We start from the raw sequence: 15,890 nt of genomic DNA, 5'->3' as shown, positions 1-15,890 counted from the left end.
TGAGACTGTCACATGTTAAAAGAATGGAGTGACTGGGCTTGTATACACTGGAATTTAGAAGGATGAGAGGATATCTTCTAGAAATAAAAGATTATTAAGGGATTGGACACGCTAGAGGCAGGAAACATGTTCCCGATGTTGGGGGAGTCCAGAGCCAGGGGCCACAGTTTAAGAATAAGGGGTAGGCCCTTGAGGAAAAACTTTTTCACAGACAGATGTGAATCTATGGGATTCTCTGCCTCCAAAGGCAGTGGAGGCCGATTCTCTGGATACATTCAAAAGAGAGCTAGATAGAACTCTTAGGGCTAGCAGAATCAAGGGGTATGGGGAGAGGGCAGGAACGGGGTACTGACTATGGATGATCAGCCATGATCACAGTGAATGGTGGTGCTGGCTCGAAGGCCCTACTCCTGCACCTAATGTCTCTTTACAGTCACCAGATTCACTGAAAATATTTAAGTATATAATTGTAACATCTTTTTAATGAATTCAGATTGTTTTGGGCTATTAATAGGGCATCATCCATCATGAATAAAGCAGTGGCGTGTGTGGCCATATTTGGAATATCGTGTGCAGTCTGGGTCGCCACAGTACCAACAGGATATGATTGCTTTGGAGAGGGTGCAGTGGGGAGTTCCTAGTGTTGCTTGGGGCGTTGCGTCTCAGTTGTCAGGAAAGGCTGACTTTGTTGTCCTTGGAGACTTGATAAGAGTCTTACAGAGTGGAAACAGGCCCTTCGGCCCAACTTGCCCACACCAGGCAACATTTCCCATCTACACTAGCCCCACCTACCTGCGTTTGGCCCATACCCCTGAAAACCTGCCCTATCCATGTACCTGCCCAAATGTTTCTTAAAAGTTGCGATAGCACCTGCCTCAACTATCTCCTCTGGCAGCTCGTTCCATACACCTGCGACCCTTTCTGTGAACATGTTACCCCTCAGATTCTTATTAAATCTTTCCCTTTCACCTTAAACCTATGTCCTCTGGTTCTCGATTCCCATACTCTGGGCATACTAAGAGACTTTGAGTCTACCGGATCTATTCCTCTCATGATTTTATACCTCTCAATAAGATCACACCCTCAACCTCCTGCGTACCAAGGAAGAGTCCTAGCCTGCTCAACCTTTCCTCATAGCTCAGGCCCTCGAGTCCTGGCAACATTCTCGTAAAGGTATGTTTCTCGTAGAAGTGTATGCAATTTTGAACGGCATAGATAGGGTAGACAGAACCTTTTTCCCCCAGGGTGGAAACGTGAAAGACTAGAGGGCAAAGCTTTAAGGTAAGGGGGCCAACATTTAAAGAGCGGAGCAAGATGGTCCAATCTTGCAAAATCCAATGGACTGATGTGTAGTACGCAACGGAGCGTAACTTCTGCCATTTCAGTAAACCCGACCCTATATTTGACCCAACCCGATTTCAGTTATGCATTCAGTTAAAACGGCACACACCTTGTACAGGGAAGAACTGCAGATGCTGGTTTAAACCGAAGACAGACACAAAAGGCTGGAGTAACTCAGCAGATCAGGCAGCATCTCTGGAGAGATAGGTGATATTTCGGGTCGACTTTTTCCAATAGCTGCCATCCTTCGCCCTGCTCCTGGTCTCGGACCGCACCGATCTGCCGGGTGTGTGTGTGTGTGTGTGTGTGTTTGGCGGAGTCTGAGGGGAGAAGCACCGGCACCAAGAGCAAGCGAATATGCGTGGACAGGCGGACAAAAGCAAAGATCTTAGAGCGGCATAGGTGACATTTCGGATCGAGACCCTTCTTCACACAGTCAAGGGAGATATAGGCATATCTTCCATGAATTTATCCTTAGTACCGTCTATATCTCTTGTTCCTCTTTCCCCTGACCCAAGTCTGAAGAAGGGTCTCGACCCGAAATGTCACCTATGCTGCTCTATGATCGTTGCTTTCGTCCGTTTGTCCACGCGTTCGCTCGCTCTTGGTGCCGGCGCTTCTCCCCTCAGACTCTGTCAAACAAACAGAAACACACACAGCACGTCCAGCAGATCAGTGCGGGCCGAGACTAGAAACAGGGTGAAGGATGACATCAAACGGGCCATGGCAGCTATCGAAAAAGTCTGGAAATGGTAGGGGGGAAATTTTAAAAAAAAACACCCGAAGCACCGCCATTAAATATGATCAAGGCTGATCATCTAAAATCAGTACCCTGTTCCGGCTTTTCCCCCATATCCCTCGATTCATTTAGCCCTAAGAGCTAACTAACTCTCTTTTGAAAACATCCAGAATATTGGCCTCCACTACCTTCTGTAGCAGAGAATTCCACAGATTCACAACTCTCTGGGTGAAGATGTTTTTCCTCATCTCAGTCCTAAATGGCCTACCCCTTATTCTTAAACTGTGACCCCTCGTTCTGGACTCCCCCAATATTGGGAACATTTTTCCTGTCCAATCCTTGAGGAATTTTATATGTTTCTATAAGATACTGTCTCATCTATCTAAAGTCCAGTGAATACAAGCCCAGTCGACCCATTCTTTCATAGGTCAGACCCACCATCCTAGGAATTAACCTGGTGAACCTACGCTGCACTCCCTAAATAGCAATAATGTTCTTCCACAAATTAGGAGACCAAAATTGCATACAATACTCCAGATGCTGTCTCACCAGGGCACTGTACAACTGCAGTAGGACCTCCTTGCTCCTAAAGGTTGAAAGCACACACACCACCAGACTTAGGAACAGCTTCTTCCCCTCTGTTACCAGGCTTCTGAACGGTTCTTCCATAAGCTATGATACTGTACACACAAGTGCGAGGTTTCCTGTATTGGTAAGAAATATTCTGAGGCTCTGCAGCATTGAATAACTTACTGAAGAACTGCTCATTGTGTTATTCACCCCTACCCCATTGTGGACATTGGACTTTGTCTCTGGAATGTGCTACTATATTCTGCCCTCTGTATCTTCCCCTTTGCTCCACCTATTGTACTTGAGTTTAGCCTGGTTGCATTTATGCATAGTATTATTATAATCTGATTAGATAGCATACAAAACAAACCTTTTCACTGTACCTCAGTACATGTGACAATAAAACTTTAAAAAAAGGACAATTTAAGAACAGAAGGGCCTCAGCCATGATGCAGTCTATAACAAGCAACTTTCTGACAAGAGTACTTTGGTAGGATGTTGGAGAGCTACCTTATGAAGAAGATGGCGTCTCCATAGAGCTGTACATCACAGAAGAGAAAGGAGAAAGAAAATATATACACATCACAATCTCTGTTTAACAAATTAAATCTTTTACAAGCAACCCCTGAAAAGAAAGATCACAAACTCAATTAAAAACCCTTACTCTTTGAGCAAAAGTCGGCAGCTTTCATTGTGGACAGATGTTTTGTTGTGACGTCCCCAATCCTGAGAAAACAAAGAAAACAAAAACTTTTTAGCACAAAATAGAAAAATAAGCCATGCTACAAAGCAAAACGTGCCAATGAAAGTACAGACCGTTTATACACTCCGCACAAGTTCAAAAGGCATCGCTCATGTTTACGGTTATTTTCTTTGAGGGACAAATGCTAGATAAAGTACAGGTATAGACAAATGCACAGAACCCACGGCAGAACACTGGTGCCAAATGCTTATTGACAATCTGTGAAGCAATAACACAATGAGCAGTTCTTCAGTAAGTTATTTAATGCTGCAGAGCCTCAGAATATTTCTTACCAATACAGGAAACCTCGCATTTGTGTGTACATGATGCCTAAATAAGTTATTTAAAGAGTTTACTATTGATTCCAGCAAAATCAGATTTTAATTATTGTCAGCCTGGCAAACCAGACCAAGTGAATGCTTTACCAAGCAGGGTTTATTATTACATCAAACCACTGCATCACAACTGCCACAAAATGAACTCTTCACAGTATTCGACAAATGGTATTGTTAATGAAAGTAAATCTGAACCCAGTATTCTGCTGCCAGAGAATACCCAAGCACATCCTCCGTCCCCTAGACCTAACCAGATTCCAGCTATGGTCTTCTTGTTGTCTGCAGCATGTCCTCCAAAGCAAGCCAGCATTTCCTCATCAACCAGCTAGATTGACCAGTGTGTTTCCTCAGTGAAGCAATTTCTGCTGCTGCTTGGATTTTAAGCAAGAATCCTCTGCCAATAAACCCAAAGGAAAACCAGATGATTGCCATTAGTAATTGGATTATGTAGGTCATAGCTTTTTTTTATGAAAAGGAGAGATAAAACTAAAAGGCATTGTTTTTTTTAAAGAATTGGGTGAAATTAACATTCATTTGATAAGATTAATATTCTACAGCAGCAAGTTAAATATGCAAATTTTACAAGAATGGAAAACAAACCACTTGCTCATGAGGGTTTTAAAGTTCTTGATATAAAATAGTGTTGGAACAGATTGATTTGCCCAGAAATTTGTGTTAAGAACCTGACCCTTCTGTTTCCCAGCCCCAAGTGTCTGTGCACAATTCCCACACAACAAAGACCAAAGTCACAAGTTCACAAGTTCTAGGAGCAATATTAGACCATGTGTCCCATCAAGACTATTCTGCCATTCAATCATGCCGGATCTATCTTACCCTCTCAATCTCATTCTCCTGCCATCTCCCCATAAGTCCACGAGATGTTAACATTGCAGTTTTTAGTTATTGTTTGGGAGCCTCAAATCTCTATAATGTTTGAAAAATTATTCTACATTGATTATTGTCCATCCTGTAGCTGCCTTCAATATGGTGCAGTCCTTCTTGCAGTCTGGAAACAGGCCATTCGGTCCAATTCACCCACACTATCCAGTGGACCGTTCCATATTAATTCCATTGTTTAGCCTTTGATGCCTATGTGATTCAAGTGCTCACGTCAACACATCTTAATGTTGTCACTGATCCAACTTCATCCACCGTCTCAGGCAGGGAGTTTAGATTTTCATGTCGATAGATGTTCATGGTTAGGCAGTTTCTGTAGTTAACGTTATCAGTCACTTGTTCAAATATTGGCTAGATCTTGGTCCGCGCAGGCACGGGAATGCTTATTTTGGTACTGAATATGTAATTGATATTAGTGCAATCATAAGTGAACATACCCTCTTCAAACTTATAGGAAGGCGACTGGCAGAACAGTTGAAAATGGTTGAGCCCAGGGTTCCATTGATTGATTGGCCTCCAACAACCTGCGTGAGATGCAGCTCCAACCACTGGAGATTTTTCTCATTGATGCTGGTTTATCAGCGTTCCTTGATGTCCCACTTGATCAATACTACCTTGATGCCAAGGGCAGTCACACTCACTTCAATCTCCGGAGTTCAGCTTCCTGATCCACGGTTGGAACGAGGCCCTGAAGAAGTCTGAAGCCGAGAAGTCCCGGCAAAACCCAGACCGACATTGGTGAGCAAAGGTCAGCACAGTGGTGTAGCAGTAATGTTGCTTCCTTATTGGCCAGAGAATCTGGTTTAATCCTGACAACTGGTGCTTGACAGTTTGTACATTCTCCCTGTAAGTCGGTGGGGTCGCTGCGAGTCGGCTGCCCTGCCAGCAGCGTGTTCGTTATTTCGGCTTTTTTTTGTGTGGGTGTCTCTAATGTTAGTTTGGGTGTGTCTTGTGTGGGGGGTGGTGGGGAGGGGAAAGGGGGAACCACTTTCGGTCGCCTCCTCTACGGAGAGGCGACTTTTTCTATGTCACCTCCCTCGCTGCCTAACACCATGGAATGGAGCAGCCTTTACTGGAGTCGAGCCCGGAGCATCGACAGCAGGAGCAGAGTGGACATTCCATCAAGGAGCGGGCGAATCCTTGCCGTGGGTCGCCAGAGAGAATTGCTCCGATCGCTGGGAATGCAAGCTAGAGAGGTGCTGCCAAAGGTGTGATTTGCTGGAGAGTATCTTGCGAATGGCTCCCACTGCAGAATGCTAGCAACAATGAAGGCAAGCATGCCTTCTTTACCATACCATCTACTCCGAAACTTAATGGCACAACAACTTTAATGATCATTGCCAGATGGCAGAGAATACCTGGCAATTTTCCACATTATCTATGAGCTGGAACAGCTCAGCTGGTTTTCAAAGTCAAGAACTTCGCGTGAAAGAATCTTCAACCTGAAACGTTAACCTTGCTTCTCCTCATGGAGTCAGACTAACCTGTTTTTAATTTTAGGATTCAAGATTGTATGCAGTACCCTACTTTATGTCGGATAGAGTGAATCTAATGTATTGAAGCCTTCTGAGATGGGATCTACTGGTTGCAAATGCTGTAGCTTTGCCTTCTGCCCACATGCTGGGCTCTGCCATCACCGAGGATGGGTCAGCTCGAAAAGTCTCATCGCACAAGCTAATTAATTGAGCATTACCATTCATAGTCAAGCAAAGCTTTGATTTTTGAATGCTTGTCCGAAGAAGGGTCCCAACTCAAAATGTTACCTACCCATGTTCTTCGGAGATGTTGCCTGACATGTTTGTTACTCCAACACTTTGCGTTTTGCTTTTGGGAATGCTGTGAGAATGTTGCTCTCCATATAAAGCACACAGCTGTAGTTTAATTTGAATGCATTCACGCAAGGTCTGCACCAGTAGACACAAAGTGCTGGAGGAACTCAGCGGGTCAGGCAGCATCTCTGAAGAACATGGATCAGGTCGGGAGCCTTCTCGGACAGAAGAACCTTAAATGTCACTTTTTCATGTCCTCCGTGTTGCCTGTCCTGATAAATTACTACAGAACTTTGCGTCTTCTTTTGTAAACCAGCATCTGCAGTTCCATCATCTACTACTAACTGGGGCTTGGACTCCTAAGCTTGAGAAACTCAATACTAGTATGAAACTATACGACCATTGTAAAACTGGTTTATTAACATCTTTAGGAAAGTAAACTTGCTTTCTTAATCATCTGGATTAAATTCAACCCAGACCGTGTGATAGTTGACTCTTTATCCCCCTCCTAATTGTCCTGCTCACTCAGTATGGGGCCATTACGGATGGGCAATAAACAGGTGTCTTGGCCAGCTTTCCGTTCGTCCTATAAGAATCAAGCGCCAAGCAGCGGTCCAGTTCCAGTTTAGTTTACTGTCGCTTGTACCGAGCTTTCAATCTGCAAGCTCTAAGCTTAATACTAAGATTTAGAAAAGTCATTTTTATCAATGTTGGCAATGACAGATGTATCTGCAAAAGGTAGATGTCGCATAATCACATTTTCCACGTGCTAATTCTGTCACCATCTGCTGTAGATCCAATTTGGCAGCAATAGTACTCAGCGATAGACACCAGAGCCCCTGACACAGAGTGCACTCTATGCCCTGCTTTTCTCCAAGCAATGCTTCACCTTGGCTACTTATCCATCCCCGGAGAGAAACTGGTGACTGGCAGCCAGCTTTCCTGTGTTCTATGCGATTTCATGGAGTCCAAAATAAAAGTTGAGAACTCCCTCTGAACCGAAGACCAGTGTGCGAACATCTTGGGTGGGTTCTTCTTCCCTGCGACGCAGGATATGATGATGTTGGGTGGAAGGTCTAAATGTCTGACAGCAGATTCAACATCAGATAGCCAAAAGAGGGACATGAGACAATAGTCGAGCAAAGGCAGGCAAGATAAGCACCAGGACAGGGCAAAAAACAGTGGTATTCTACAACAATCACCTATGCTCTCGGTCAGCGAATTTCAAAACCTTGTGTTGATGCTTCTTTGAAGGCAGCTTTTATGAAATAGTCTTTTGGGACCATCCACCAATTACGAATCATTAACATTTTAAACTTCCTCCAGATTCTGTTAATAAAGGACATAAAACACTGGAGGTCACATCAGGTCAGCCCTTCCACCCCCGATGACTAGGCTACATATGACACCAAATTAAATGTATCCCTTCTTCCTGCACATGCTCCTTATCCTTCCATTCCCTGCATATCCATGTGCCCATCCAAAAGCCTCTGAAACACCACTATCGTATCAGCTTCCAATACCACCCTCGGCCGCACGTTCAGGGCAAATTTCCCATCATATCTCCCTTAAACTTTGCCACTTTCACCATAAAGCTATGTCCTCTTGTCTTTGATACTTCCACTCGGAGGGGCAGCTTTCTCACATAGAGCATATATGGAATGAGATACGCTTGGGACAGGTTTCTAAATAAGGAAGATTTGGACAGATATAGAAACATAGAAAATAGGTGCAGGAGTAGGCCATTCGGCCCTTCAAGCCTGCACCGCCATTCAATATGATCATGGCTGATCATCCACCTCAGTATCCTGTACCTGCCTTCTCTCCATACCCCCTGATCTCTTTAGCCACTAGGGCCACATCTAACTCCCTCTTAAATATAGCCAATGAACTGGCCTCAACTACCTTCTGTGGCAGAGAATTCCAGACATTCACCATTCTCTGTGTGAATTATTTTTTCCTCATCTCGGTCCTAAAAGATTTCCCCCTTATCCTTAAACTGTGACCCCTTGTTCTGGACTTCCCCAACATCGGGAACAATCTTCCTGCATCTAGCCTATCCAACCCCTTAAGAATGTTGTAAGTTTCTATAAGATCCCCCCTCAATCTTCTAAATTCTAGCGAGTACAAACCAAGTCTATCCATTCTTTCTTCATATGAAAGTCCTGACATCCCAGGAATCAGTCTGGTGAACCTTCTCTGTACTCCCTCTATGGCAAGAATGTCTTTCCTCAGATTAGGAGACCAAAACTGTACGCATTACTCCAGGTGTGGTCTCACCAATATGAGCTAAACACAGGCACATGGGGCCACTTGGACCTAAAGGCCTATTTCAATGCTGCATGACTCAATGACTGTAACAGAATCCGAAGGATTAAAATACTAACAGATTCATAATATAGGTGAAGGGCTCCAAAGGGCTATTTAATAAAAGATGAGTCCAAAAAGGTAACAACACAAATTCCCTGACAAAAGGTTTATCATGCTGGTGATCATCCCATGCAACAAAACCTTTCAGCTTGTTGGTGGTCGACGTGATGCTGCCAGGGTAGCCTCTGCAGTGCCTTTTGTAGGTGGTGAACACTGCAGCCACTAGGCATCAGTTGCAAAGGGAATGAAGCTTGGGTTGAAGAACTAATTAAACAAGCTGCTGTAATGCGGATGGCTTCTTGAGTGTTATGGGAGCCACGCTCATCATGGAAAGTGGAAAATATTCCATTGTGTTCCTGACAAGTGCCTTATGGGTGGTGGAAAAGCTTCTCGGTGGCACGACTTGATCCACTTGCTGCAGGGGCATGCAATCTCTGACCTATTCCTGTAGTCAGAGCGTTTACATATAGTCCAGTTCAGTTTTTTGGTTCCAATTTAATCTGCAAGCAGACCGATTTATTCTCCTGGATTTGTAACAAGTCATGTTCGTTTAGTAGGTACAGAAAAATGCTGGAGAAACTCAGCGGGTTCAGCAGCATCTATGGAACGAAGGAAATAGGCAACGTTTCGGGCCAAAACCACTAGTAGTATGTGCACTTTCTAAACTAGCAATGAGTATGAGATGGAGTTGAATATTCTATTCTTCAATGCTGGATCTTGTACAATAGGAAGTATTTCAGCATTCTATAAATCTGAACCTGATCAGTAACTGAAATATTGCAATCAAATCTAAACAAAGACACATTTTTGTTCTGATTGTAAGTGAAGCTTCATAGACAAGCAAATGTATATGGCACATGGAAATGGTGAATTGGCATTCTGTGCAGTAGAGCCAAAGTTCAAGGAATGACGAGTTGGATAACTCAAGCCAAAAAATTCAGCCACAAAAATTAATGTCTGGCACAGGTCGCAGAACAGTTGTCTCACAGCTCCTGCGACCCGCTCCGTATGGAAACACACTGCCTGTGTTTTCCCTAGTTTTCTGCCACATCCCAATGGGTGTATAAATTGCAAAGCAAATTGGCCACTGTAATTTGTCCCCAGTGTGCAAATGAGGGGGAGAATCAGTGGCGAGAAAGCTGTTAGGAACAAGGGGAGAATAAAATGGATATTTGATGATCAGCGCAGACTCATGAACCAAAGGACCTGATTTCATGCTAAATGATCCGGTAAGTCTCAGAAGTCACATAAAAGACTCATACCTCCCTAACACCAAGGCATAGCAGTTGAGGTCAAGATTCAAGATTCTCAAGAGAGGTCAATTGTCCAAAATGGCTATCCAATTCAACACTATTCTATTCTAGACCTATGGACCTCAAAGTCTGATTCAATGGTTAAACTAGTAGGAAATTCATCACAACTAATCTTGATTGTACATCGCAACCAATCTCGCCCAACAAAGGCAGGGGCAGTTTCAGATCCTCGTCAGCAGGAGGGATTCGGGTTTTGGCTGTTGCTACTTAAGAACTGAAATTGTTTGAAGTAGGTGCCACATAAGGATTCAAATAATAACAAGACTCTCCTGTACCCTCATATGCCCTCCAGTGAGTATGTGACTGCTATTGAAAATATTTAACCATATCTATCCACATTCCTGTATTATTTTTTTTATACTCACCATCATATAATGTCAACCATAATCTTATGAAACAAAGTTGCTGGAGACGTACAATAACTACAGATTCCAATATGATCTCCATGATTTGTATATTTTGATGACATTTGACCACATCCTAACCATGTGAATTTAAAACAAAAAGTAGCAAGTACAAAGTGGTCAAGTCATTGCAAGATATTCTCTAAATCCTTAGAGAACAGGATTGAGATACTGTATTCAATAATTCGACATATTGTGGGAGCTATGGATTTTGAAAACAATACTGAGATAAGCAAATCAAGAAGCAGGCAAGCATAATAAACAACCAGGTATAGGGCCGGGGAGTCTATACAGTGCCCTCCATAATGTTTGGGACAAAGACATGTCATTTATTTATTTGCCTTTGTACTCCACAATTTGAGATTTTGTCAGATTTTATTAAAGGCCATTTTTATACATTTTGGTTTTACCATGTAGAAATTACAGCAGTATTTATAGATAATCTCCCCATTTCTGGGCACCATAATGTTTGGGGCACAGCAATGTAATGTAAATGAAAGTAGTCATGTTTTGTATTTTGTTGCATATCCTTTGCATGCAATGACTGCTTGAAGCCTGCGATTCACGGACATCACCAGTTTCTGGGTGTCTTCTCTGGTGATGCTCTGCCAGGCATGTATTGCAGCCATCTTTAGCTTATGCTTGTTTTGGGGGCTAGTCCCCTTCAGTTTTCTTTTCAGCATATAAAAGGCATGCTCAATTAGGTTCAGTTCGGGTGATTGACTTGGCCACTAAAGAATTTACCATTTTTTAGTTTTGAAATACTCCTATGTTGCTTCAGCAGTATGTTTGGCATCATTGTCTTGCTGTAGAATGAGCTGCCGGCTAATGAGTTTTGAGGCATTTGTTTGAACGAGCAGATAGGATGTGCATATACACTTCAGAATTCATTATGCTACTACCATCAGCAGTTGTATCTTGAATGAAGATAAGTGAGCCAGTGCCTTCAGACAGCAATACATGCCCAGGCCATAACACCCCCACCACCGTGTTTCACAGATGAGGTGGTATGCTTTGGATCTTGGGCAGTTCCTTCTCTCCTCTATACTTTGCTCGTCATCACTCTTGATATGTTAATCTTCGTCTCATCTGTCCACAAGACATTTTTCCAGAACTGTGGTTGCTCTTTTAAGTACTTGTCAAACTATAACCTGGCCATCCTATTTTTGCGGCTAACCAGTGGTTTACATCTTGCAGTGTAGCCTCTGTATTTCTGTTCATGAAGTCTTCTGCGGACAATGGTCATTGACAAATCCACACCTGACTCCTGAAGAGTGTTTCTGATCTGTCGGACATGTGTTTGGGGATTTTTCTTTAATATCCCCAAACAGAATTCTTCTGTCATCAGCTGTGGAGGTCTTCCTTGGCCTGCCAGTCCCTTTCCGATTAGTAAGCTCACCAATGCTCTCTTTCTTTGTTCCAAAGAGTTGATTTTAATAAGCCTAAGGTTTGACTGATATCTCCAACAGTTATATTGTTTCTCAGACTCATAATGGTTTTTTTGACTTTCATTGGCACAACTTTGGTCCTCATGTTGATAAACAGCAATAAACGTTTCCAAAGGTCTTCTTCTTCTCTTCTTCTTGCGAATGAAACATCAACAAAAGGAATAGTTAGATCTCAAGCTGGGTGTTGAGCAGCCAGGTTATTATCTCTGCATCAATGTCTGCCAGGCCTTGAGTTCCATTTGGTGGGTGGTAGAGCAGGCACCCAGAGATGACATGGTTGGCTGTCTGTTGTTCTGCTCTGCATTCACAGGCTGGGCTCTGGCGGAATCCCCATCTCCACATGCTGGCATTGAAACGCCCAACTCCAGTACGAAGTTTGTTGAGCTTCACCCATGCTCCTCTGGGGAGGTCAGACGCCGGACAGCTTTTATCTGGTGAACAGATGTAGCTGTGTAATGGAGATGAGGTTGCTTTCCACTCCTGTGAGCATTTGGTGGCTATCCAGTGTGCTTTTGTCTCATTTGGTTGAATGGATGCTAGGAGTTGTTTTCCATGTGGAGCAAAGGGGTGATGGGACTTCAGTCGGGGTGGCCTCTGTTCTTTGCTGATAGCCTGATGGAGGAGGTGATCTGGGTCCATGGCACGACGAGATAGTGCTGGAGTCGCTGCTTGCCTTCGGATCCCTGCAGGCGGAATGCCTGCAAGTATAGGGAGCTGCTCGACTGGAGTAGGTTGAAGGCACCCAGTGATGGTTCGCAAGGTGTTGTTCAGGCTCATATCTACCAGGCTAGTATGTATGCTTCTACTTCATACGGGTGCGTAGTGCTCAGCTGGGGCATGAGTACACATTTCCAAAGTTGATGGAAAGACTGTAGGAAAGACTAGGTGCTGAGACCTGTGAAGCCATGTGTCCCAAACATTATGGTGCCCAGAAATGGGTGGGACTATGTATAAACACAGCTGTAATTTCTACATGGTGAGACCAAAATGTATAAAAATGGCCTTTAATAAAATCTGACTGTGCACTTTAACCACATGGGATTTTTTTTCTATTGCATATCTCAAATTGTGGAGCACAGAGGCAAATAAATAAACGATGGTTCTTTATCCCAAACATTATGAAAGACCCTGTATATTGATTCAATGTTCAGTGTAACGCACAAATCCATGCACTTACCTAATAATCAGATGACAGTGGATTGATCATAATTAATTGTAAACGTGATTCATAATAATTAAAAACAATCAAAATAACGGTGCAAATCTGAAATTCTGTTGCAGCCTAACAGGCCTTACTTGTATATATAGATAAAATCACAACTGAGTCTAGGAACACATGCAGTGAGATAGTTGTAAATTTTGTCTGCCCATTCATTACAACCTTATGGACAGGAGTCCAACATAATCTAATACAATTCAGTAGTTTGCACTGATGCTTGTATGCGTTTGTTCTTGAATGAAAAAAGTTTGCCTGGTTAAAGTTATAACTCTGTTTTTGGGAGATTATTAACTAAACCTAGAGAGAAACTGCATGGACACAATATATATCTATCCTAAGCATATAGATTTTATAGTTTATAGGCCTTCCATACATCTCCACAATCTATTTGCAGTCTCTCTACTGTGAAGAACTGTGATAAAAATTAGGTTGCCCATGCCTGATCACCCCCTTCACCAACTTCTCCCAGCCTCCCACCGCCATGTCCTGTATTTGATTGTTGCCCCATTGTCCAGCATGAAGGATAATGCATCTCAGCACAATTCCATACAACCATGAGACACCAAACTGGTGGTAGATCTAACAGGATACCACAAGGATTAACTGGACAATTTCCCTCAACTATCTATGTTGGTTTAATTACAAATAATGATGGAGACTGAAGTATTTATTCAGGCTAATTAATATAGTAAGACTCTTGATAGTGGATGGCTTTAAATTCTTCTCCACAAAGCGGAGATCTTCAGTCAAATGCATACCAGCCAAGCAGCAAGTACCAACATAACCTACCATCGGACTGCTATCCAGTCCACCGTAACTTTACAGGCATACTACAGAAGGTTGAGGCCTACAAACACTATGCCTGTTAGGAAGCAAATTATAAGAAAAGGCGAACTATGTAACAACACTCACCCTCATTTGTCTACATTCTACGTTACACAAACTGCACACGTGAGGAAATCTCAGTGCCGGGACGCCATAGTAATCATTCATCAGCTTGGGTTTTGGCAATCCTTTCTTCACCATGAGAACTGTCCGCTTGACTCCTTGATTAATATCGTCTTGCGAAGACTCCATTGGATAACTCTGAGACGGACGCTTGTAATCGTCACTCCAGGTGCTCCGACTCTCCATGGGTCTATCCTGATGCTGTTGACCGTGCCCGTAATCGACCACGCTGCTCTGCACTTCCCGTCTGTAGTCTTTGTCTTGCAGCTTGTATGGTTGATCATAACTGCTTGATGGTTGCTGCTTATTCATCTTCCGCATTCTGATTTCTCTTAAAATGTACGGCATGTTTTCTGGAGTAAGCTTCTCGTCGGGGTAACGACTTAGCTCTTCCAGGTCCTCATTGGACAGACCAAAGTTCGCCAGGATATTGGTAGCCTTCATCGTGTCTTGAAAAAGCTGGACTGCAGAGCTCTGGCCTCCACTTTGAGTTGAAGGCGCCGGAGTATTCCCATATCCAGGCCGATAACCTCCAGGTGATGGACTCTGGTAGGAGGACCATTGACCTAAGCCTACATTATTCCCAGTTTGACTCATAATTCCCATGTTCATTCCACCAAAGGTACTTTGTGATGCACCTGGAATTCCCATTCCTCTTCCTGCTGCTCCTCTACCTCCTGTAGCTCCCATGTAGGGTCCTGGAGTAATACCAAACTGGGTAGGCGGTGGCTGACTCTTGTACGGGTTAGGTGGACCCTGATTCAGCCCAAACTGGTTGGGTGGGCCTTGACTCTGCCCAAACGGATTGGGCGGGGCCTGGCTTTGCCCAAACGGATTGGGTGGGGGCTGGCTTTGCCCAAACGGATTGGGCGGGCCCTGGCTTTGCCCAAACTGATTGGGGGGGCCCGGATTCTGGCCAAAAGCCCCTCTGGCATTAAACATGGACATGTTGATCTTCACAAAACCTTGGATCAGAGATGCAAAAGCTGGGTTCAATACAGTTGTGGTGGCCACAGAATTCAGCTGCTGTAGGGCTAGCTGGGCGAGCTGCAAATTTGCTGAGCCTAACAGAAGCGGATTGGCAATGCTGGGGTTCAATGAATTCACTGGTGGAGCACAATTTTCCAAGAATAACGCAAAGCTGAAAGTTAAAACACAAACATTAGATTTTTACGTTTCAGGAAATATCCACAGCAAAGGGTTTTAAAGCCAGTGATCAACATATTTATGTTTGACAGCTTTTAATAAGCTATTTTTGCGAGTTATAAAATAAACAAAACAAAACGACAGTTAAATCAGGACATCCACAACGTGATGAAATGTGTGATCGCCCAAACAAAATGGACAATGGACATGTTGTGAAGCACTCAGACCCCACATGCAGTCGACAGTTCATAAGACAATACTAGACGAGGCACTGGGGGGAGGTAAATCCCAAACAGCTAGTTAAAAATTCAAAGGCATGATCACGGTCAAGTTACATTGAGAACTCCAGGTTAGTTATTTCTGGAAGTCCCTATCATTCTATTCAACCTTTATAAATGATCCTACACAAAGATTCTAGTTATTTAATGGCAGTTTGTTGCAAAGATTTATTGAACACAGGACAAGAGGCTCAAGATTCGTATTGTGAAACCACAACATCCCCTCTTTCACTATTTTGGAGAGGCAAGGTAAACAGCTGCAATCTTTTCAACGGCAAGCATGCAAGCACTTGGTTAATATTCATGTTGGGTTCAGCCAAATAGATTAACCACCTCATTTCGCAAGATGTCTATATTACTGACAACCTGTT

The 15,890-nt window shown here is 43.4% G+C and overlaps 1 protein-coding gene across 1 annotated transcript in view; it reads right to left on the bottom strand.

Moving 5' to 3' along the window:
• Window positions 1-15,890, bottom strand: part of znf638 (zinc finger protein 638) — a 123,203-nt gene that overhangs the window by 78,675 nt on the left and 28,638 nt on the right. The window contains exons 3-4 of the mRNA XM_055666018.1: window positions 14,060-15,236; window positions 3,315-3,376 (exon numbers count right to left, since the gene is read on the bottom strand). Coding sequence (XP_055521993.1) covers window positions 3,315-3,376; window positions 14,060-15,236 — 1,239 coding nt within the window. The remainder of the gene's footprint in view (window positions 1-3,314; window positions 3,377-14,059; window positions 15,237-15,890) is intronic.

Source organism: Leucoraja erinacea, unplaced genomic scaffold (assembly GCF_028641065.1).
Source record: "Leucoraja erinacea ecotype New England unplaced genomic scaffold, Leri_hhj_1 Leri_172S, whole genome shotgun sequence".
Classification (NCBI taxonomy): domain Eukaryota; kingdom Metazoa; phylum Chordata; class Chondrichthyes; order Rajiformes; family Rajidae; genus Leucoraja; species Leucoraja erinaceus.
Note: the sequence above shows the minus strand (reverse complement) of the source record. Positions and strands in the feature narration are given on the sequence as shown.